This window comes from Syngnathus scovelli, chromosome 22, assembly GCF_024217435.2.
Source record: "Syngnathus scovelli strain Florida chromosome 22, RoL_Ssco_1.2, whole genome shotgun sequence".
Taxonomy (NCBI): domain Eukaryota; kingdom Metazoa; phylum Chordata; class Actinopteri; order Syngnathiformes; family Syngnathidae; genus Syngnathus; species Syngnathus scovelli.
The window spans coordinates 3,320,597-3,339,509 of NC_090868.1; the positions used below are offsets into that span (position 1 = coordinate 3,320,597).

General features: G+C 44.5%; 5 protein-coding genes across 8 annotated transcripts; 3 read left to right on the forward strand and 2 right to left on the reverse strand.

The window, feature by feature from the left end:
• Window positions 1–2: 2 nt before the first annotated feature.
• phyh (phytanoyl-CoA 2-hydroxylase) lies at window positions 3–2,862 on the forward strand. The gene is made up of 9 exons (XM_049761051.2): window positions 3–528; window positions 1,069–1,118; window positions 1,313–1,423; window positions 1,498–1,666; window positions 1,740–1,821; window positions 1,881–2,062; window positions 2,137–2,286; window positions 2,343–2,477; window positions 2,553–2,862. The coding sequence occupies exons 1-9, from the start codon at window positions 463–465 to the stop codon at window positions 2,604–2,606; spliced, it is 999 nt and encodes a 332-aa protein (XP_049617008.1). The 5' UTR covers window positions 3–462; the 3' UTR covers window positions 2,607–2,862.
• mcm10 (minichromosome maintenance 10 replication initiation factor) lies at window positions 2,652–10,037 on the reverse strand. Of its 3 annotated transcripts, XR_011086165.1 has the most exons (19): window positions 9,238–9,891; window positions 8,985–9,026; window positions 8,571–8,822; window positions 8,293–8,487; window positions 8,084–8,194; window positions 7,823–8,018; window positions 7,574–7,739; window positions 7,325–7,492; window positions 7,093–7,209; window positions 6,803–6,993; window positions 6,643–6,737; window positions 6,453–6,557; window positions 5,953–6,384; window positions 5,757–5,881; window positions 5,560–5,673; window positions 5,342–5,487; window positions 5,222–5,264; window positions 4,751–5,123; window positions 2,652–3,066 (listed from the first exon to the last, which is right to left on the reverse strand). XR_011086165.1 is itself a non-coding variant. In XM_049761033.1 (18 exons), the coding sequence occupies exons 2-18, from the start codon at window positions 8,989–8,991 to the stop codon at window positions 5,040–5,042; spliced, it is 2,547 nt and encodes an 848-aa protein (XP_049616990.1). In that variant the 5' UTR covers window positions 8,992–9,026; window positions 9,888–10,037; the 3' UTR covers window positions 3,207–5,039. The 3 variants fall into 3 exon arrangements, 2 of the variants coding, with proteins under 2 accessions (XP_049616990.1, XP_049616989.1); XM_049761033.1 differs by lacking the exon at window positions 2,652–3,066 and having other exon boundaries at window positions 3,207–5,123; window positions 9,888–10,037; XM_049761032.1 differs by lacking the exon at window positions 2,652–3,066 and having other exon boundaries at window positions 3,207–5,123.
• ucmaa (upper zone of growth plate and cartilage matrix associated a) lies at window positions 2,909–4,254 on the forward strand. The gene is made up of 5 exons (XM_049761060.2): window positions 2,909–3,045; window positions 3,287–3,337; window positions 3,413–3,511; window positions 3,679–3,777; window positions 4,026–4,254. Exons 1-5 carry the CDS (start codon window positions 2,988–2,990, stop codon window positions 4,112–4,114), a joined length of 396 nt encoding a protein of 131 aa, XP_049617017.1. The 5' UTR covers window positions 2,909–2,987; the 3' UTR covers window positions 4,115–4,254.
• optn (optineurin) lies at window positions 10,037–14,379 on the reverse strand. The gene is made up of 13 exons (XM_049761034.1): window positions 14,243–14,379; window positions 13,296–13,420; window positions 13,033–13,232; window positions 12,762–12,923; window positions 12,512–12,693; window positions 12,342–12,438; window positions 12,085–12,194; window positions 11,858–12,007; window positions 11,598–11,682; window positions 11,365–11,523; window positions 11,120–11,253; window positions 10,666–10,739; window positions 10,037–10,555 (listed from the first exon to the last, which is right to left on the reverse strand). Exons 2-13 carry the CDS (start codon window positions 13,414–13,416, stop codon window positions 10,443–10,445), a joined length of 1,587 nt encoding a protein of 528 aa, XP_049616991.1. The 5' UTR covers window positions 13,417–13,420; window positions 14,243–14,379; the 3' UTR covers window positions 10,037–10,442.
• A 929-nt stretch (window positions 14,380–15,308) lies between these two features.
• On the forward strand, window positions 15,309–18,187 carry ccdc3a (coiled-coil domain containing 3a). Of its 2 annotated transcripts, none has more exons than XM_049761056.2 (3): window positions 15,309–15,883; window positions 16,070–16,247; window positions 17,629–18,187. In XM_049761056.2, the coding sequence occupies exons 1-3, from the start codon at window positions 15,477–15,479 to the stop codon at window positions 17,911–17,913; spliced, it is 870 nt and encodes a 289-aa protein (XP_049617013.1). In that variant the 5' UTR covers window positions 15,309–15,476; the 3' UTR covers window positions 17,914–18,187. The 2 variants fall into 2 exon arrangements, with proteins under 2 accessions (XP_049617013.1, XP_049617012.1); XM_049761055.2 differs by having other exon boundaries at window positions 15,312–15,883; window positions 17,608–18,187.
• The last annotated feature ends 726 nt before the right edge of the window (window positions 18,188–18,913 follow it).

The window sequence follows — 18,913 nt, forward strand, 5'->3', positions numbered from 1 at the left end:
AGGAGAGAAAAGAAGTTCGTCCTTTATCGTCATACTCGCAGTCAAATCCCGGCATTTATTCTAAAATAATTATAAATATTAACATATTAAAACAAACGACGCTTTTATTGTTTTAGCTTTAATTGCGATCCAAGTTGTCACCATTTATTTACAAATGTTGATACTAATTTCGAAAGCCAGTCGATTTCTAATGACAGGGCGCCCTCTGCTGGTGAAGTTGAGACACGGGTGAAGCGTGTATTATTGCAGACCATTAGAATTCCGTTAAATAAATAAAGTCATGATGCAATTTGTACAGATATAGCTACATTTAACCGTGCGGTATTTTAAGTTATTGAACTATAAAGAATATACACCCAACAACAGCAAAAGGTCACGTGTGTTGTTGTTCTGCTCTTTGACCTACATTCACATATTACTAGTGAAGTGACCGGACAAGAGCGCCTACCAACCTGCTAAAATATGTCGCGGGCTGCCGAAAGGCTCAAATTGATGATGGGGCATCTCGATCGGACCCCCGCCGTGGTTGTATCCTCTTTAATTTTTGGGATCTTTACCGCGGCTAACTTCATCTGATATATCCGAGAGCTGTGCATCGAGACGTGGACTGCGGAGGTAACACGGGCCGGGGAGTCTCACCGGAGACAACAAAGGCCGCCTGGATGATCAGCGTATTAGTAAATTGATATAAAAAGATAAAACATGAAATGCTCCCAAGTAACGGTATTTTAAATGAATGATGACATTTTCCCGACAACTAAGTTATGCACGTAGTTACGACTAGCGTAATACCGGCTGACTAAACTATTGATTGCAAAGTGGAACGATTTTGCACAGGTTTATGTTCAAGTTTATGTTATTTGAAACTGAAACATTGTCGGAACATAACGGCAGGACTTGTTATTGCAAAGAAGTATCTGCTAGGTGGAGATCATGGAGTGCATGATGGGAAATATGCAGAATGAGCTTCCATTACTTGGCGCACCGTAAATGAATATTTTTGAAAAGCATGTTTCGAGATTTTAGTGGGTTTAAATCTGCTATTATCCTTGACTTGAGCTACTCCAGGCAACACCGACGTCGGCTCAAAGCACCGCCCCTCACCCCCACAATCTAAGGTAAGGAAATACTTTTTGTCTTTATGCACTTATATAATATATTGCACCCTTTGACACAGTTCAAACAATGACGGACTTCTAACTGTAACGTTACCCAGTAATAAATAAGACTTGAGTGCATTGTTTTGCTATTTTTAGTTACCTGACAGGAGTAACTCAAAAGTTAATGAATTAAAATATTTTCTCATTGTCAGATACACACTTGACAATGACCTGCTGAAGCCAGAAGAGCGGCTCTTCTATGAGAAGAATGGATTTTTTGTCGTTAGGAATCTTGTGGCCGACGAGGACGTTGACTTGTTCAGGTGACGGCGTAAAACGTCAACATAAAATGGAAATTAAGTACGAAATAGTTTTACCTGCGTCTTTCTGTCTTTAGGAAGCAGTTTGAGCGCATTTGTCAACGAAAAGTCAACGTTCCCGGTCTGGTGGTCATGAGAGACGTGGCCATTTCCAAGTCGGAGTTTGTTCCTGATCAGAAAGCCGTCACCAAACTCCAAGATTTCCAGGAGGATCCTGAACTTTTCCGGTACTGCACCTTACCGGAGGTATGAAACACATTTGTCAATGTTGTGCTTGGAACACTAACGGAAAATTAAAATCTGACCTTTCTTTTGTCAGATCTTGAAGTACGTGGGCTGCTTCACAGGACCGAACATCATGGCTATGCACACCATGCTCATCAACAAGCCTCCCGATGCAGGTAAGAGGACGCTCTCAAATTGACAACCGGATTTTCGAAAAGCTCATTTGTGTTTGCAGGAAAGAAAACATCTCGCCACCCGATGCATCAGGATCTGCATTACTTCCCATTCCGACCTGCCGACCGCATCGTCTGCGCCTGGACGGCGTTGGAGCGGGTCAACAGGCAGAACGGATGCCTGGTGGTCCTGCCGGGAACGCACACGGGCACGCTGAAGGAGCACGACTATCCAGAGTGGGAGGTCCGAGCGCCGACGTAGAATCACCCCCTGGCTTGAAAGCCTGATTTGAATTTCCTCACTGGCCCCGTACTCAGGGTGGAGTGAACAAGATGTACCACGGAGTACGTGACTACAACCCAGAGCATCCCAGGATTCACCTGGAGATGGAGAAGGGCGACACGGTCTTCTTCCACCCGTTGCTGATCCACGGTTCTGGAATGAATCAGACGCAAGGATTCCGTAAGGTACGACAGCAAATCCGATCAACGCTTGCAAAAGTGTGACGTTTTTTTGTTTCCAGGCTATCTCCTGCCACTACGCCAGTTCCGACTGCCATTACATCGACGTGAAGGGAACATCGCAGGAGAATATTGAGAATGAAGTGAAGGAGCTAGTGTCCAAGAAGTACTCCGGGACTGTCGGTATCACCTTCCAGGTGATTTCAGCATTTCACTGACACCACTTGAAAGCAAAGGCAATAAAGACTAAACTCATTTGTCGCCCCCTACAGGACACTTGGGCTTTCCGAGGCCGCCTGGTACAGGGAGAGCGACGCGGTCTTTGAGACAAGCCGACAAACAAAATTGTTTTAATAAGCAATCAGCTGCTGTGTTCACTTTACAAAAGATAATTGTGATAATTAGTCATAATTTGTGCACTTAAGCTTAACATTGACTGACAGTTTTGACACTCTGGAGGGGAAAAAAAAAAAAACTTGAACTCAATCCTTAAACTGCCTTACAACTGAATTTACGGGACACTTTAAATAAATGTACACTAGCTGTTTTTAATATGTTTTAATAATAAACTACTTGAATCGACGTTATTTGTGTCGTTCAAAGTCCCTCCTCACTTTCTCTCCTCCCACTCTTCCTCCCGCCTCTCATCCGCCCTTCTTACTTTTCTCCGCACAAGTTCCGTCGGCAGTCTGTTCCCGCTCTCCAAGATGTCTCGAAGTCCGCTCTTCGCTCTGTCTTGCCTCATCACCCTCCTCATCCTCACTTGTGAGTTCATCCTCTGTGATTCTATTCGGGGGGGGGGGCAAAATCAGTCAGTTGAGTATTTGGAGCAGCTTGGAAAATATTTGAGGGGAAAAAAATAATTTCTTACCTTCTATGATGTCTTTTGTATGTGTTTACCAACATTAAATCAGCCCAAGCACATATTTCACATTCAAAAGCATTTTAATTGTTCTGCCTAGCATAGATAAACAAAAATACATTCCAAGTGAATATTTGTCTTTAGTTTCCAGTTTCTGTGAAAGTGCCGACGACCCCAACGCAGCTGATGTCAAAGGTGATACTCGCGAAACACATCATAAATATTCACAACTATGGCTAACCTTCAAGTGTTGAACTCTGACCCCATCAGCACCAGAGGCGGCGCGACGTGTGTTCATGCCCGAGGCGGACGCTGCCACCTTTTTCAAACGCCGCAGTCGCCGCTCAGTGAGATATTACGAGCAGCTCGGTGAGTCGTACGCTGACTAGATCAAAAAAAGCAAAATATGCGGCTGCTAAGTCAATTAAGTGTGAAGCCCCCTTGAATATTCATCACGGGCCTTCAGAAGGAGTCACGGGATATCGCGGCGCAGTGTCCCTTCTCACGCGAAACGCTCGGTCGCCGTGTGTTTCCAGCCGAGCAGAGGGTGTTTCGGATAAACGCCGAGCGCCGGAGGGAGACCAACGAAGAGAAACGCAACGAGTACGAGAACTACGCCGAAGAGGATCGCACCGGTAAAATCTTTCATTCTACAAGAGAAAAATAATCAACCTAATTTTGTGTGATGTAATAAATTTTGTTAGAAAAATTATATTGAGGAAAAAAAATTGCAATCACAATATTGACGGGGGAAGAGAAAAAAAAATATTTTTCAAAATCATTTGGCGCTACATCACAATAAGACCTAAATATTGTTTCAAAATGTACAGGTTGTAAAATAGTAAATACAAAATGAGATCATGTTATGTTTTGTCTCCTTTAGAACAAGGCGAACGAAGCAGAGAGAAGCAGGAGCAATATCGCGAGTACAACTATGACGGACAATACCCTCGCTTTCACTGGTTTCACTAATTGTCTTCAAGTGAACCGTATATTTTAATATAGCTTAAAATATCCTAAAAATGTTATAAACAAATTCTGCTTTGTGTATAATTTTTTTTTTTTTTTTTTTACATTGGACACACTCAACAAATAAAGTCAACATTACGTAAGGCATGTTTGTTTTAACTGCTTTTTCCACCGTGATTGTGAGCCTGAGGCGTTTGCAAACACAAGTGAAACGGTTTAGACTTCCAAAGCGTTTGATTTCCTGAGAAGGAAAAAAATTGGAGCCCGACAAAGACAAATTTTTGATGCGTTTACCACAGAGAGGTCAGGAATTCGGAGTATTCAAATGGAAGAAGAGACGAGCTGCGCAAGTCATCAGGCTGAAGTTATTTTCCGGATCGGAAAATCAGAAGGAGAAAAAGCAACAAAAAAAAGCACTCTAATTGCTAAAAGCTGATGTTGTCCTGTTTAAAATACAACCTGAGATTTCCGGGCTGGCGTGAGCCCCGACACCTGGAGAAGATTACAAAAATTTGTTTTGCCTTCACGCAGAAGACGAGAATCACATTTCATAATGTGTGCAGAGGGAGACGTGATTCACTGAGCGGCTCTCGAATCACCGAAAGTAAAAGACGAATACATTTCTAATAAATGACCAACCTTAGATGTTCTTCCAAGATCTTTTAAAGTACAGAAACATGCCGAGTTTTTGCATGATGGGGGATCATCTCGGGCCCGCTGCAAAATTCTTGCTCTCTATTATCACAAAATCATAGTCAAGTATTTCCTTGTGATGTAACAATATTTAGAGGGAACACCCAAAAAGGGAAACGACTCAATTCTTTGCATATTTAGAACTTTTCCCTTCGGCCAATGCAGATCAGTGGTTTAATTTCTTCCAAATGTCACAAGATCAAAATTAAAAGTCATTTTAAAAAAAAAATTGGTTCTACTTTAAACTGTTGAGGAACCTTCCGTGTTCTTCCCCTCGCGGTTTGAGAAGCTCTCCGCCTATTTTTGGGCCTGTTTTCTCCTGTGGGAGAAAAGAAGAAGAAGAAGCAGCGATTTTATCTCATGCAGACGGAAGGAATGTAAAAGTCTTGGATGCTTTTTAGATAACGCCGCGTTTACCTTCAGCATTCCGTCACGCTGCCATTTGAAGAGACCGCAGTTGCTGGAAAAATACGAGATGAATACCGAGTTAAAATTTCAAAGCAGAGATGTTTCGAAGGATTCAAGGTTGCTTGCTACCTGCAGTGTTTGTGCGGGAGTCTGTCAAGGGCGATGGCTCTCTGGCCGCACGGGCACTTGAAGAAACGTTTGAGGGCGTCGTGCCAGCGCAGCGGATGACTCTCGGCCACGCAGCGATCGGCCGGTTTGAAATACGTGTAGTTGCACTGCGAGGGGAAAAAAAACGAGAACTCGTAAAGTGGCGGCGTTCTATTTGTCGGTGGCGGACAGGGAGTGACCTTTTGACAGGAAACAGCCCGACACTTCATCTCCCGGATGCCCTTCATTTTCTCCTCCATCTGCTCCTTCTTCACTAGCGCGTCAAAATATCGCTCCTGGAGTTGATACTCAGCCTGCGAGGGGCGGCGAAAATAAACAAATTGAAATGAGAGAAAAAAAAAAACTGCGGGAAGCAATTTCAGCAGGTGCTTCGTACCGCCTGTAGTGCTGCTCCATGGAGAGATTTGGCGTTGAGGATTTTTTGAAACTCCGCCGACTGAATGTAGTCGCGTTCACCTCGCTGTTTCTTCTCAGCCGGCTCATCAGAATCTCCGTGCTCGACTGCGTGGATGATATTGAACACACGGTGGTTACTGCTTATTAATTCCACAAAACGGGTTACGTGTGGTTACCGTCGGGCGAGGTGAGATTTTTCTCCACCCGGGCGCTGATCTCGCCGCTGCTCGTCCTTTTCCTCTTGACAGCGTTGGGGTCTTCCTTCTCCAGCGCCATCCCCTTGGCTCTCAGCTTCTTCAGAGCCGCCAGCTTGGTGGCGGAGAGGCTCCGGGCGGTGGCGGGGGGCGGGGTGGCGTCGAAGAAGAGGACGTCCTCGCCCTTTGCGAAGCCTCGACCCAGCGTGGGGGTTTGCGGCGTGGCGGGGCTTTGGCCGGTCGCGGGGACGCCTGCTTTGGGGGATGCCGGTAAAGACGAAGCGGCTGACTTGGGCACTGCGACCGCTCGACGTTGACGATTCAGCAGGAACTCCCTCTGCTTCTGTTTCTGCTGCTTGAGAAGGTCTGAAGCTGAGATGGACTGGACAGGAGCTCCTTGTGCATCTTTCGGGGCTGACGGACAAAATAAAAACTCTGAGCCCGTGGTGACATTGGGTCGACATTTGTCCTGAGTTGCATACCTTGTATCAAGTGCTTCTTGAGCTGCAGAGCTCCCGGCGACGGCACCGACATCAAGCTCTTGAATTCGTTCGAGCAGTTTGACACCTCACCAGACGACTTCAGAGCTACAAGATGGAGACAAATTGTCAGCATGACACGTCACTCCATCCGTGGAGGAAGGATCCAATGAAATGTCTGGAGTCGTGTTACCGAGCATTTTCGCATGAAGGATGTGACGAGCGGAACCTTTCACAAAGAGCTTGTCCAAAGTTGTTTGTCCTGATTTTTGGGGTTTGGACGCAGATCTGCGCCAGATATGGATGCGATTAGGAAAATGTCACTTGAGAGCAGACGCTGTCGTTGGACTCACAGTGATGCCGCGCAGGCTGCCGACGAGACGCCGCCGTAGTGAAAGCCGTCCTGACACAGGCGCTCCCTGAGGCTGACGCCCTTCACCTTGCTGGGCGCCTTTCCGGAGAACGCCGACTGCAGCTCGGAGCGCTTGGAGCTCATCTTCTTGTACTGGGCCTGGACGTGATATTGGCAGAACTGGCACTCGTACTGAAGGCAGAGAGAAGGATATACTTATTTATTTAGAACGAATTAGAAATGACTCATTGAAGCCAAAAGTGTATTCCCATATTATATTGACAGTATTACCATGTTAACAAGCTGAGAGCAGGGGTCTCCATTTTTCTTCATGGCTTTGCACGTGCCGTAATCTTGAGCTTCGCCCATCAGCAACACCTTCTGCGGGTGATCCACTGTCAAACTGACCTGCATGTTATAAAATAGAAACTTTTTTTAAATGACCTGCCTGAACATGGCAGTAATCAAAGCCGACGTTAATCAAAATAATATTGGTATTTTAATGTGAGATGTTTGCGCTCACCCCATCATATCCGTCTTTTTGTTTCATGGAGTTGGGGTTGAGGATTCCGATGACGCTGCCTGTTTCGGTCTTCCAGTGCTCCTTGTGGACGTTTCCGAACAGCAAAAGCGACACGAACACGTCCAGGTTGTGGAGGTCGTTCAACTTCCAGATGCTAAATGTTTTCCCCTTTATCGGCAGAGATGTTGCGGCGTAAAAAAAACGAGAAAGCCTCGAAAGCGTCGTTGGAATCGAATACGGGATTCTTACGCTGGTGCTGCTTTGCGGTGTTGCTTTGCTGACCAGCACGCCAAACGTCACCCAGTCGCTGTCCTCCAGCTTCTCACGTTTCAGGCGCTCCGGCACTTGTGACAGGCGGATGAGGCGGCGGTCAGCCATTTTACGGTCCATATCGCTGGATGAAACGCGTGGCTTTCTGAAAAGTACACAAAATGGTTGATTAAAAACATGCAGAGATTTGAATGTGCCTAATTAGAGCTTTCCGAAAAAACTCCTGACCTGAGCCGCAACCCGGAGTATTTCTCCATCGCCACATCTTTAGGAAGAGAGTCCAGCTTAGGCGGTTCTGCTGAAGAAGAAGTCGGGCCAGGTCTGCTCTGGAAGGTTGTAGACAGACGCTGAGGAGTGGCCGCCTTGCTTTCCACAGGCAGGAAGGAGCTTCCCATCTTAATCTCCACCAATGGTGCTCTGGCTTCTGTTATGAAAAAAATAATACACTAAGAAATGAGCGGCGCAAATAACTCAGGTGATGAGTTTAACCTGGTGAAGTGCTGGATTTGCTTTGGTGGGTCACTCTGGGTTTGCGTTTGACTGAGTCGGCGTTGCTCAGCTCGGAGATAAAGTCAGAGGACTCCTGGCTTCCTGTTTTTCCTGGATTGGGCGACGATGTCATTAATATTTCAGTGAAACAGACCGCCATGACAGTGAACATAATTAATATAGACTATATTAGCACATTTCACTTGTACCTGATTCATTTTTTAGCTTCTGTGTCACAGCCGCTGGCTTTGCTGGGATACGTTTTTTGGAGGCCTGACTGGACGGCAAAGGTTTCAGAGTGGGTGAGCTCCCTGATGGTTTCACCGAGGAACAGGAAGCACTCTGGCTCGCTTCCAGCTGCTTCTGCAATGCCTGCATTTTCTCCTGCATCTGCCTCAACTCCGCTGAACATGATGGAAAGGGGGGAAAAAAATCCATGAAATATTAACTTGTGGTGTGTTCTGCAAGAAATGACGCAGATACAAACCTTGTAGCTCCTCTTGGGACCTGTTAAGACTCTCATTGGCTTTGGTAGTATTTTCTTTCACCACCTGCTCTTCTTTTTCAATATCATCCACATCTCCAAATAGCTCAGTCAATTCATCCTTCGGCTCCACATACTCTTCGCCATCGTCATTGTCAAACAGGTCATCCAAGTCATCTGCTTGCTGCTGCTGGTTTTCTTCGCAGCCATCATTTTCAGCCAACAGGGATGTCAAAATGTCCAAATCGTCTTCACCTGGATAAAAAGTAAAAAATGTACTGCTCAACAAACAATAGACACAAAACATTCTCATTCACACCTATGGACAATATAGAGTGCGCCTGAAATGCATTTAATTTAGAATATGGAGGAAATTGAGAGGAAAAATGCCAAATAAAATAAAAAAAAAATACTTACAATCCATTATCAAGTAGAGTCAACTTGATTGCACCTGCCAAGCTACAGGACAAACACGGTTTAATTTGCAGTAACATTACAAGTACAGTACACATTAGACATTTTACTTGGGCGCATGTTACAAAACCACCATTTTATTTCATTTTTTACGAAACCACCATTTTATTAAACCGCCATTAAGATGTGAATATAATTTTATTAGTTACAATATAGTCAATCCACGAAATTCAACATACGAAGACAATCAACTTACCACTTAAGTGACAAATTCCCACCTCGTGTCTTCTATAGTATTCAACGGAATTAAAACGTCGTTTCAGTATATTACTATTATTTTTGTAACACAAATATATCCGTGTTTTGTCGTTTAACAAACCATTTTTGGGCTCTTCTTCTTCCCAAAGTGAGGGAGAAAATCTAAACTGGCGCTAAACTGAGGACCCCAGTTGTCAAATCATTTTTAGGTGGCTCAAATGTGCCTGATTGTAAAAGCTCTCTTGATATTCGATTTACTTCTTAGTTAAGGCTAAAATTTTCTAAAATGTACAAAAGTAAAACTGATTACTAAATAGATAACAGAATGCAGAAGGAGCATAGTGTACCGGCAATATTTTATTTTACAGCAGTGGGAAGGCAAATGTTAGGGCAGCAAAGTCGGCGTGCCCTATTGTCGACATCCTAAAGAGTAGGAAAAGCGTTTTTGTTTTTTTTACAAGGAAACAAATAATGGACTTTAATACAGTATTAAGAGAAGCATAATTGTAAATATATGCTGTAATAATTGTAAATACATGCTGAACATTCAATTGTCAATGGAGATATCTGCATATTAATTTCACCTAAATAGGTTTGAGGGACATAAAGTCATTATTTGGATAAAGATGTGAATAAAAATAGAATTACCATAAAAGTCCAATACTGTATTTGTCTTCACATGGTGGAGGAAGGCGATCGTTTTCAGGACCTTGAGGACTACATTCACACCAGTTGTTAAGATTAAATCATTTTGAAATGCATGGACATGTGCTCTTATCACAGAGAAAACAATGCTCTGACCTGATGACATCAATTTATTTAACAACACATTTTGCAAGAGCAGTGTGCAGGGTCAAAAGGTTGCCAAGGTGTGAGCCTCCTAAAATTAAATATACCTGCTTATGTAAAGTCTATGTGCCTGATGATAAATTTCAAATATCCCAATAGTACAAAAGCCCCCGAGTGACAGATTTATTTAAAGTCTCTATACTTGGACATTCCTTGCATATTGCCTTGACTCATGCAAACAAAACTGAGATGCCGTCAAACACGAAAAAGATATCAACTCTTCCGAATCTTGCATTTGAACAAGCAAGGACTTGAATCACTCTCGTCTCATCACAGGAAACAGTTAAGTCCAGAGGAAGCCTCAGATTAAAGTGCAATTACGGCTATCACTATTATAAACGAACGAGACGGGGGCTAGTTGATGCAGTCCATGATGTGGATCTGCAGAGTGTCCAGATCTGGCAGTATTGCGTCGCATTTTGGACAAACATGTGTGGGAATACCGCCCTGACGCTGCCAGTTGGTGCCTGCAAGACAAAAACAAAACAAAAAAACTGCTGTGGCCATTTTTTTCCACCCCAACCACAGACTGTTGCTTTAAAGCATCAAGTCAAGAAATCAATAACAAAAATCATACCTCTTGAAACTAAAGCTTGCCCTTGTGCATTTGGATTCGGCACATGTCTTCTTCGCATTTCACCTAACGTCTGCCTGTGGACACACAATTCGGCAAGAGTGAGGAAACGGAACGTCATGTGAATAAGGTGTAATTGCGCATCTTCTACGCAAGGTGGCAGCAGCCATTTGTATAGCTATTTTCTTGTTTACTTTATATTAGCAAGGATGTTATGGAGAAGGGGCACTAATTATGATTTATAGACAACTGATGCTAGCAGAGAGTTGGGGGGGAGGTTAAAGATTTTCTTCTTCCTATGAGGAAAATAACTGAGAAGCATATTTAAGATGAGTTTTCAGTAAATGGGACAGTTTTGCTTCTTGCATAGTGGTCATATTTGTTTGCTAACTGAATTGCCTGCCTGTAGCCACTTTGCATTGGCTGCTACCACCTGTTTGTCAATCTTTCGCCATACCGGCTCATCTCCTCCTGCAGATGGATGTTCTGCTTCTTTACGTATTCCAGCTGAACAGAGAGACGCTCCCTCTCCTCGTGCAGTTTCTCCCTCGCCGCCCGCTCGGCGTAAAAATCAGAGGAGTAGACCTCAGCCTGGGAGGAGAGGGAATCGCCACGATTCAAACACATCAAATTGAAAAATTAAGATGTTAAAAGAAATACAAGACTAAAAATATGGCTTTCAAGATCCACAAAATTGCCCACCTGCGCCTCCAAAACAGAGATGGTCTCCAGCTCCTTCTCCTTCTTGAAGACCTCCTGCTTCAAGCTGTCAATGTGCTCCTGCTTGGTGGCCAGAGCCTTCTCAGCGGCGCTGAGCTGACTTTTAAGCTCGTCCACCACCTCCTTGCCCACCAACCCGGCCTGCGGCACCAGTGACTTGACTGATTCAAAGCAAATAGCAAACCGGCGAATAATTTTGCTGCTTGACACATTACCTCTCTCTTCTTCTGCTCTTCCTGGAGCTCATTGTAGTCTTCGAACAGTTTAGCGTAGGCGTCCTTCAGCTGGGCCAGGTTGCTCCTGATCCAAAATGAATTTCATGACATGTCATTCAAATGGAGAAATTAGTGATGGGGAAAATGAAGCTTCAAAGTTGCTTCGTGAAGCGATTGCTGTATTTTTTGACGCCTCTAGATGGCACTGTGTTTGAAGCTTTATTTTCCCATCACTGCTGCGAGTACGAGTGTTCACGGACCTCTCCTCCCCGGCCTTCTTCTGCACGATTAAGCTCTGCGCCTGAATGCTTTCGAGTTGGACCTTGAGCTTTTCGTTCTGCGATTTAACAGCCTGCGTGTCGACCAGTTGGGCCCTCAGAGTGGCCACGTCGTTCTCCATCTCGCTACATCTGCGGTGAGAATCAAGTTGAGGCATAATAGTGCTATCCTATATGTTTGTTTTCCCTCAAAGTAATTGTTAACAAACCGCTCCTGCAGGTTCTTCTTCATGCCTTCTGCTTCATCCAGCTTACTCTGGGCCAGCTGCAGCTTTTGAACCAATGCCATCATCTGTGATTTTATAAACTCGGAAGCCACCTGGAATGCAAACAAACATTTCAGACAATTTTGATAATTGATGTCCAACCACTTCCTTGTGAGAATCCGGTTATTCATTATTTATTTTGAAGGACTGATTTTGACTAACAGCAGGGAATTTACTCAGATACATAAAAACGTGAATACCTCGACCTTCTCCGAATTGTCTCTGGTCTCTTCTGTCAAGCTGGTCTGTGTTGTTATGGTCGCATGTTGACTCTTCTTTTCCTCCATCGTTCTTATTCTGTTAAGAGAGCAACAAGGTTGAGGGAAAGAATTGATGGACTGCATTTACGAATGATAAAAAAATTTTTTACATGTCAACGGTTGCTTGCAGTTCGGCCTGCAGCCGCTCGGCTCGCTGGGTCTCGTTCCTGAGGGATTGCAGCAGGTGACTGACGGTCACCTCCTCACTGTCCAGACGGGACGCCGTCATGCTGGCGTCGAGATGTTTGCTGCTCTCACTGGCGTCTTTCAGGACGCTGACGCCACCTTCGTCCTGAAAAGACAGTTGTCTTTTGATTAAACACCGCTAACCCGCTTCAAGGTTGATATTTTTCTTCTCACCGACACAGATATGATCTCGATGAAGGAGTCTTCACAAGAGCTGGGCTCGCACTTCAGCTGCAGCTCGGAGTTGAGAGCCACCAGGTCGTTCTTCTCCGCCTGCAGTCGGCTGACCAGAGCGCGCAGGGCGTCCGTTTCGGGGCTGTGACTAGAAGGCACTACCTGTAAATTACATGTTGAGGGAAAATTAGGATTACATTGCTCATCGTGTGGATCCCTGCCGCTTTCCTGATTTGTGTTTGAAGAATCTATCTACTGCAAGCGCACTCACTTGTGAGCCATCCAAAGCACTGGGTGACTGCGTAACTTTCTTGCTGAGCTCCTGGTTTTCCATAGCCAGAGCCTCCATCTGAACCCGGGCCTCCCCGAGCCTCGTCTCCAGGAACACCCGCTCCTGCCGCTGCTTCTCGCGCCACAAGAACAGCTCCTCAAAACGCTCTTTCATCGACAGGTTGGTCTGACGCAAAGCCTCTGCGGGAACGGGGGAAAAGCACGTCAAGTGGACGTCATTTCGATAACGTGACCTTAACTCACCTTTAAGGTTGCGGTTTTCCTGAATAAGAGTTTTCATCTGGACCAACGCCTCCTCTGACGTTTCCACCATACTGGGGGAGCGAGGAGTCTCTCCATTCAGTACGGGCTCTACGGAATCCATGATACTGAGAGAAGTAAAAGACAAACGGTTGCTCTTCACAGCAATAATACTGTTTGGAAGGGTTGCAAAAAGGAAGAAAGTCACTTAACTGCGTAATAAAGTAGCTCACTGAAAATTCCCGTAATTTTGCAAGCCCGGTTTCAAGCGATACTGTCATAGACGTATTCATTATTGTGGCATTGTTTAGTCTTAATATTTTGCGGTTCCCACAGTGGTAAATTTATCTCTTCGGATTGTCGTTACAAAGCCTGAAAAGTGACTCAGGACTTAAGTATGCGGTACTAGCAAGAAAAACAACCAGACGCTGAAATGACATCATGTCATCTGCAGGTCACATGACATCTTAATCACGGCGTGGACGTCCATCGGGTCGGATGGAAAAGTCAACATAAAAAAAAGGATGACGAGGGTGGTTTGTCTTCTATTAATAAAATATACAGTAAAGTTGAAAGCGCTTTTCATGAAAACACATTCCAATAGCAGTTTTAGATTTGTTTTAAGTCAATTTTGTGTTTTATTCGGATTTGTCTTGTTCTGTTTGTTTTAAATGTAGCTTAGTTTCGTTAGTTTCATCAGTATTTTGTTTTTTTACGGCTGCTTTTCATTCCAATGTGCGGTCTTGTTTTCGTTGTGGAGACAAATCTCTACGATAGACACGTGGAAGAGTAAACTTGACTTTTAGACGAAATATTACACTCTATCGACTTTCTCTTTCGATACGTACTAAATGACGAGCCAAGTTTCCTTTCAAAATTAATTTAGCTGTGAAGTCAACACATTTCCGGACTGCGTCACAACAAACCAAGTAAATAAGTTTAAAACTGACCTTCTGTGGAATCCGAAAAGCAAATTTAGATGTTCGTGTCGAACACAAGGAAGCAACACTTGAGATTAAGGTAAATGTTGGATTGTTGAGAACCTTGCAATATCCGCTTCTGGTTTGGGTAAAATTCAAGTCCAACACTGAAAAGAAAGACAATATAGTTATTGACTTCAAAATAAGATAAGAAACTCAACGCCCCCTTTCATTGGAGCCGTGAGAACACTAAAACCTTTTATTTTGAAGACGTCTTCGTCTCGTTTTCCTGTTATGAGATACGCACACTTAACGGAAACTGTTTCCTTTTGAGTGACGTCACAAAGGATTTAAGTCGTAGCTACGACGCGTCGGTTCTCGTTTTACGTCAATCACTAACGTCACGCCGTGAAGCATTTCGCTCAAATTTTAAGCATATTTACCATATTTACCAATTTTATGCTTTAATCTCGGGTTAGCGATGGATGCCGTACAAATTCTGGTGTTGTCGCTGCTGTAGAGACAAAATACCATCGTAAACCGATTATTTTATCTTGAAGCTATTGATTCTGAAATATTCAAACAGTTCCCCTTTAAAGTTCTCAAACATTTGGATTTTTAATTGAATTTGCTGCATATTTTCTCAAGTTTCCTATAAAAAAAAAGGAAATTGCAGCCTTTATTCAAGCATGTTGGCATTCAATTTAAAATCCACTAGATGGCAGTGTTGTACACACACAAACGGGTAATTGTGTGAACGTTGTCAAGTTTAAATGTTCCTTTGCTCTTTCATCAGTCTCCTTTGTTACTACAAATTTGCATAATACATAATGGATGAAAGGAAGGAAAGAATAAAATAATTAATTACAGGTATGCGAGAAGGAAAGAAAAAGGGGGTCATTTTGAACTCTGACAAAAAAAAAACTATTTTTTGTAAATGCATTCCCAGTTTGTGTAGCAATCTCAATATTTAACTCTGAATTGAAAAGTGAGTCATGCGACAGAGGAATTCCATGTACACCAATCAGCCCACACTTGACCCACTTTTTCATGTGTCCCTGAATGCAGCACCGATGCTCCCTGCAGAGCTCTTAAAAAAGGAGGCGTGTGAGAAGGACACTTTGGAATTGGCTCCCAAAGTTTGCACGAAAGCAGCAGGTTCTTTGCGCTTTTCCAATTTATGGAGCGGACTTTTTGTAGTTGTAAGCGTCCAATTATAATTCAACTTGCAATTGCAAGCTGAACATCACTCCAGGGCTCCGTGATGACGTCCACGGTTATTCTCATTGCACTGCTTGGCGTATTTACGCACCGAGACACTTTGACGCACGGCTGCCAGCTGCCGTCCGAGTGGCGGCCACTCAGCGAAGGATGCCGCGCGGAGCTGGCCGAGATCATCGTGTACGCGCGGGTTCTAGCCATCCACCGGGAGCCCCTGGGCGGTGGGGTGGACAGCCTCTACAACTCCCTGCCCGTCGGATTCGGTTACGGGTACGAGGGCGCGGAGGAAGGGCTGCTGTACTCGGCGGAGGTGGAGCTGCTATGCGATCAAGCCTGGGGGAGCATGCTGGAGGTCCCGGCGGGGTCCCGGCTTAATTTCACCGGCCTGGGCTACCTCTCCTGTCAATCTCACACGGTGATGGAGAACTACTCCTACTTCTTCTTCCTCAGGTATACAAACTAGTTGAATTGACAAGTGCACCCCCTAGGAATATTTTATTCAATCCAAATATTTGTGACCTACTCTAAATTCAATATTTTTCCATGGTCAGTTCTTGATGGTTGTGATGGAGACAACAAAGTATCTCACCTGACATGTGCGGCATCCTTTCTGAATGTTCACGATTTCTCCACTAGGATGGATGAGAACTACAACATCTTGCCCCACGGCGTCAACTTCCAGGACGCCATCTTCCCCGACACGGCCGAGAACCGGCGCACCTTCTCCAGCCTCTTCCAGTTCTCCAACTGCACTCAGGGGAGCCAGCCGTTCCACACTTTCAGCCCCGAGTGGGACACTGCGGAAGACAGCAGGGTAGGGTGTTAATATTTAATGTTGTGGGGGGCAAATTGTTCAGGAAAGGAGATACTCAAGGAGGATTTGGGTTTGTTTCCAGCATGAAAATATAGCTAGCAAGAAAGATAACTAGCGTAAAGCAGGCTGGTAAGCTAAACATTTTTGTTCCTCTGCTGACTGCTCATGGGCAGCTCGAGAAAACATGCCATGACATGTTAAAAAGGAATTGAATTGTTTTACTGGCTGTAAAAGTGGGGGGAGGTTAAGGTCCCCCCCAACCCCCCTCGCAACTACGCCTCTGTAATTGAACTATTCTTGGGGTTTTGAATCCACTCGGGTAGAGAAACGTACTAATATGCAGCAAGCACGTGATTGGCCGCACAACGTGTCACCCGGTGAGGATTAAAGCAAGCGACTGAGGGGCGGCGGAGGTTAAAGGTCAAATAGCAGAGATGTTCATCTGTGACGGACGCAAACTTACTTGACCCTGAGCACAAAGCAAAAGAGCATCTTTGGTTCGTGTGTGGCTTTGACCTCCAGGCTTGCGGATGACAAGCGCTCGCACGTCTTTGGGGGGGTCGTGGAGGTCAAGGCGAGGCAATACAGGTGTTGAGGAATTTCCCAAGATTTTTTTTTTGTCACCTCTTGCCATACAGTTTGGGAAAAACTTCATTCCCGGGTGGACACTTGCGGAGGGGGGGGTGTTGTTTCAGCCCCGTGGGAAGCAGACACCCCCTGAAGGACACACAAGAGACTTCCTCTCTTTTCAAAACCCTTCATTAGAGGCTACCATGTAATCTTTCCACTGAAAGATAAGCCATTATTTCCCCCGATCCTATTATTATATAATGCGAAATTAACATTTAACCTGTGCTGATGAGAGAATTGCTCAAAGCTAGTATAATATTTTATGGCTCTCGTAAATGTTTTACATGGACTTTCATCAGCTTGAAAGGTAGTTAATACCAAAATATTTTGTTCAAATGTTATAATTTACATGGGTGCCTTAAACAGTTATTTTTACAGCTGGCAGGTAATACGCGGATGTTTTGACAGATGTGTGCATGTTTTAGATATCCCACCGAGAATCAACCTTCTTGAGAAAGATTTCACAATTGCAAATATATTACAGTATTTTGATTGGACTTGCATTGTGTAGATGTTCCTCTAAAATTGTCACTGGAGGAGAAATAAAAAAAACATATCAGGGCGTATAAAGGTGCTCCTGGTGTGCAGTGATGAAAGAAGAAGAGTAATATACTCCAAGTGCATGCTGGGTAAATCACATCACTTACACAGCCAGACGCTGAGAGGTTTGTCCTCCAGTTTGGTGAGGAAAATAAACAAGCGGTTGACTCTGTGCTCCCCCCCACCCCAGCTGCTGTGCTCCTCCATGCAGGCGGCGCTGTTCGACGAGGAGGAACGAGCCCGCGACCTGCAGGAGCGCCTAGCCGCCGCCGAGCGCAGGAACAAACAACTAAAGAGCCGCGTCCGTAAAGTGAAGCGCTCCCTGAGGAACGCCCGCAAGGCTACACGCAAGGCCGAGCAGGAAGCGCAGGACCTGCTGGTGAGGCTCACGGCGGCCGAACGCCAAGTCGGCCATCACCTCAACACCATCACGCAGGAAGAACCCCCGCCGGGGCGATACGCCGGCTCGGCCCTACGGCAGAGAACTCGACTCTGATCAAACCTGAACGTTGGACTATGAGAGACTGCTGGGCGGTCTTTGTGGACAAAAACCATCCCAGTATCTGGATTTCAGTCTCCATTTGAGATTTTCTCCATGTTGAGTCATAAAGGGTAGAAAATCAAGTTCATAACATTTATTCAAAATGCTCAAATATGATTCCTATCCAATATCACCTATTACAGCATATAGAATAAAATCAAAGCAGCAATCTGATTGGCTGCAAAGTTTTTACTCCTATTTTGATATAATAAACTAGATGGAATGTGAATATTTTTTGAAATTGGGATGTATGTTGATCTTGTAATGTGTCTGACTTTTAGGGTGTTAAGAGAATTGTAGGTCAGAGGATACCAAGTGTGGAGAGTGTGCATGTCTGCTTCATCAAGTGAATGGAATGTGTGTTGTGAGGAGGTCAAGAACAGCAGGACGGCGCTGAAATATTCCTCTAATTAAGCCTGAATGGAAAGTCTTATTATTCGTTTTGAGATGTAATGCAGGGAAAATACATCACCTCTGTATATCGACTTCCCATAATGAGGGATTTTTTTTCCACGTTTAACCTGCAGGGATAGAAAAAAAAGAATATTTACAGGGATTTGAAAATCATTCAGAGACATATCAAGCTATCGGAAGCATCGTAACAATTGTGGATTAGGTTGGGATGATGGAGAAAACATGTGGCGGAAGGTCCGATTTTTTTTTGCAGCATCTGCAAACAATGTGTTTGCCGGCTTCTGATGCAGAATTCCAACTGGAGCCAAGAAAGGTAACAATTGCCTGGAGAGTTTGCGGCATCTGTCTTTTGTCTGCTCAACATCTGTTTTACACCAAATACCTTAGATGCTCTATTCGGCCTTATTGCCACATGCACGGAATCTAAACCCTGCTGGTGGGTTGGGGAGGGGGGGGGGGGGGGGGGGGAGAAGAAACACAATTAGAACAATATCAAAAAGGAAACAAGTGTGATGAAAAGGAAGATGAAAAAAATCCCAGA

Bases quoted from the DNA above. Each gene is read 5' to 3' on its own strand.
- phyh (XM_049761051.2), top strand. From the start codon at position 463: ATGTCGCGGGCTGCCGAAAGGCTCAAATTGATGATGGGGCATCTCGAT. The intron at 1,822-1,880 runs GTAAGAGGACGC...TTGTGTTTGCAG, and splicing joins CAACAAGCCTCCCGATGCAG to GAAAGAAAACATCTCGCCAC. The intron at 2,287-2,342 runs GTACGACAGCAA...TTTTGTTTCCAG, and splicing joins AGACGCAAGGATTCCGTAAG to GCTATCTCCTGCCACTACGC.
- ucmaa (XM_049761060.2), top strand. From the start codon at position 2,988: ATGTCTCGAAGTCCGCTCTTCGCTCTGTCTTGCCTCATCACCCTCCTC. The intron at 3,046-3,286 runs GTGAGTTCATCC...ATTTGTCTTTAG, and splicing joins CACCCTCCTCATCCTCACTT to TTTCCAGTTTCTGTGAAAGT. The intron at 3,512-3,678 runs GTGAGTCGTACG...GTGTGTTTCCAG, and splicing joins GAGATATTACGAGCAGCTCG to CCGAGCAGAGGGTGTTTCGG.
- mcm10 (XM_049761033.1), bottom strand. The intron at 7,740-7,822 runs GTCAGGAGTTTT...TGTACTTTTCAG, and splicing joins TACTCCGGGTTGCGGCTCAG to AAAGCCACGCGTTTCATCCA. The intron at 7,210-7,324 runs GTGAGCGCAAAC...TATAACATGCAG, and splicing joins AAAAAGACGGATATGATGGG to GTCAGTTTGACAGTGGATCA.
- ccdc3a (XM_049761055.2), top strand. From the start codon at position 15,477: ATGACGTCCACGGTTATTCTCATTGCACTGCTTGGCGTATTTACGCAC. The intron at 15,884-16,069 runs GTATACAAACTA...TTTCTCCACTAG, and splicing joins TCCTACTTCTTCTTCCTCAG to GATGGATGAGAACTACAACA. The intron at 16,248-17,607 runs GTAGGGTGTTAA...CCCCCACCCCAG, and splicing joins ACACTGCGGAAGACAGCAGG to CTGCTGTGCTCCTCCATGCA.
- optn (XM_049761034.1), bottom strand. From the start codon at position 13,416: ATGGATTCCGTAGAGCCCGTACTGAATGGAGAGACTCCTCGCTCCCCC. The intron at 11,254-11,364 runs GTGGGCAATTTT...CTCTCCTCCCAG, and splicing joins TCTCTGTTTTGGAGGCGCAG to GCTGAGGTCTACTCCTCTGA. The intron at 10,740-11,119 runs GTATGGCGAAAG...GTGTGTCCACAG, and splicing joins CTGCAGGAGGAGATGAGCCG to GCAGACGTTAGGTGAAATGC.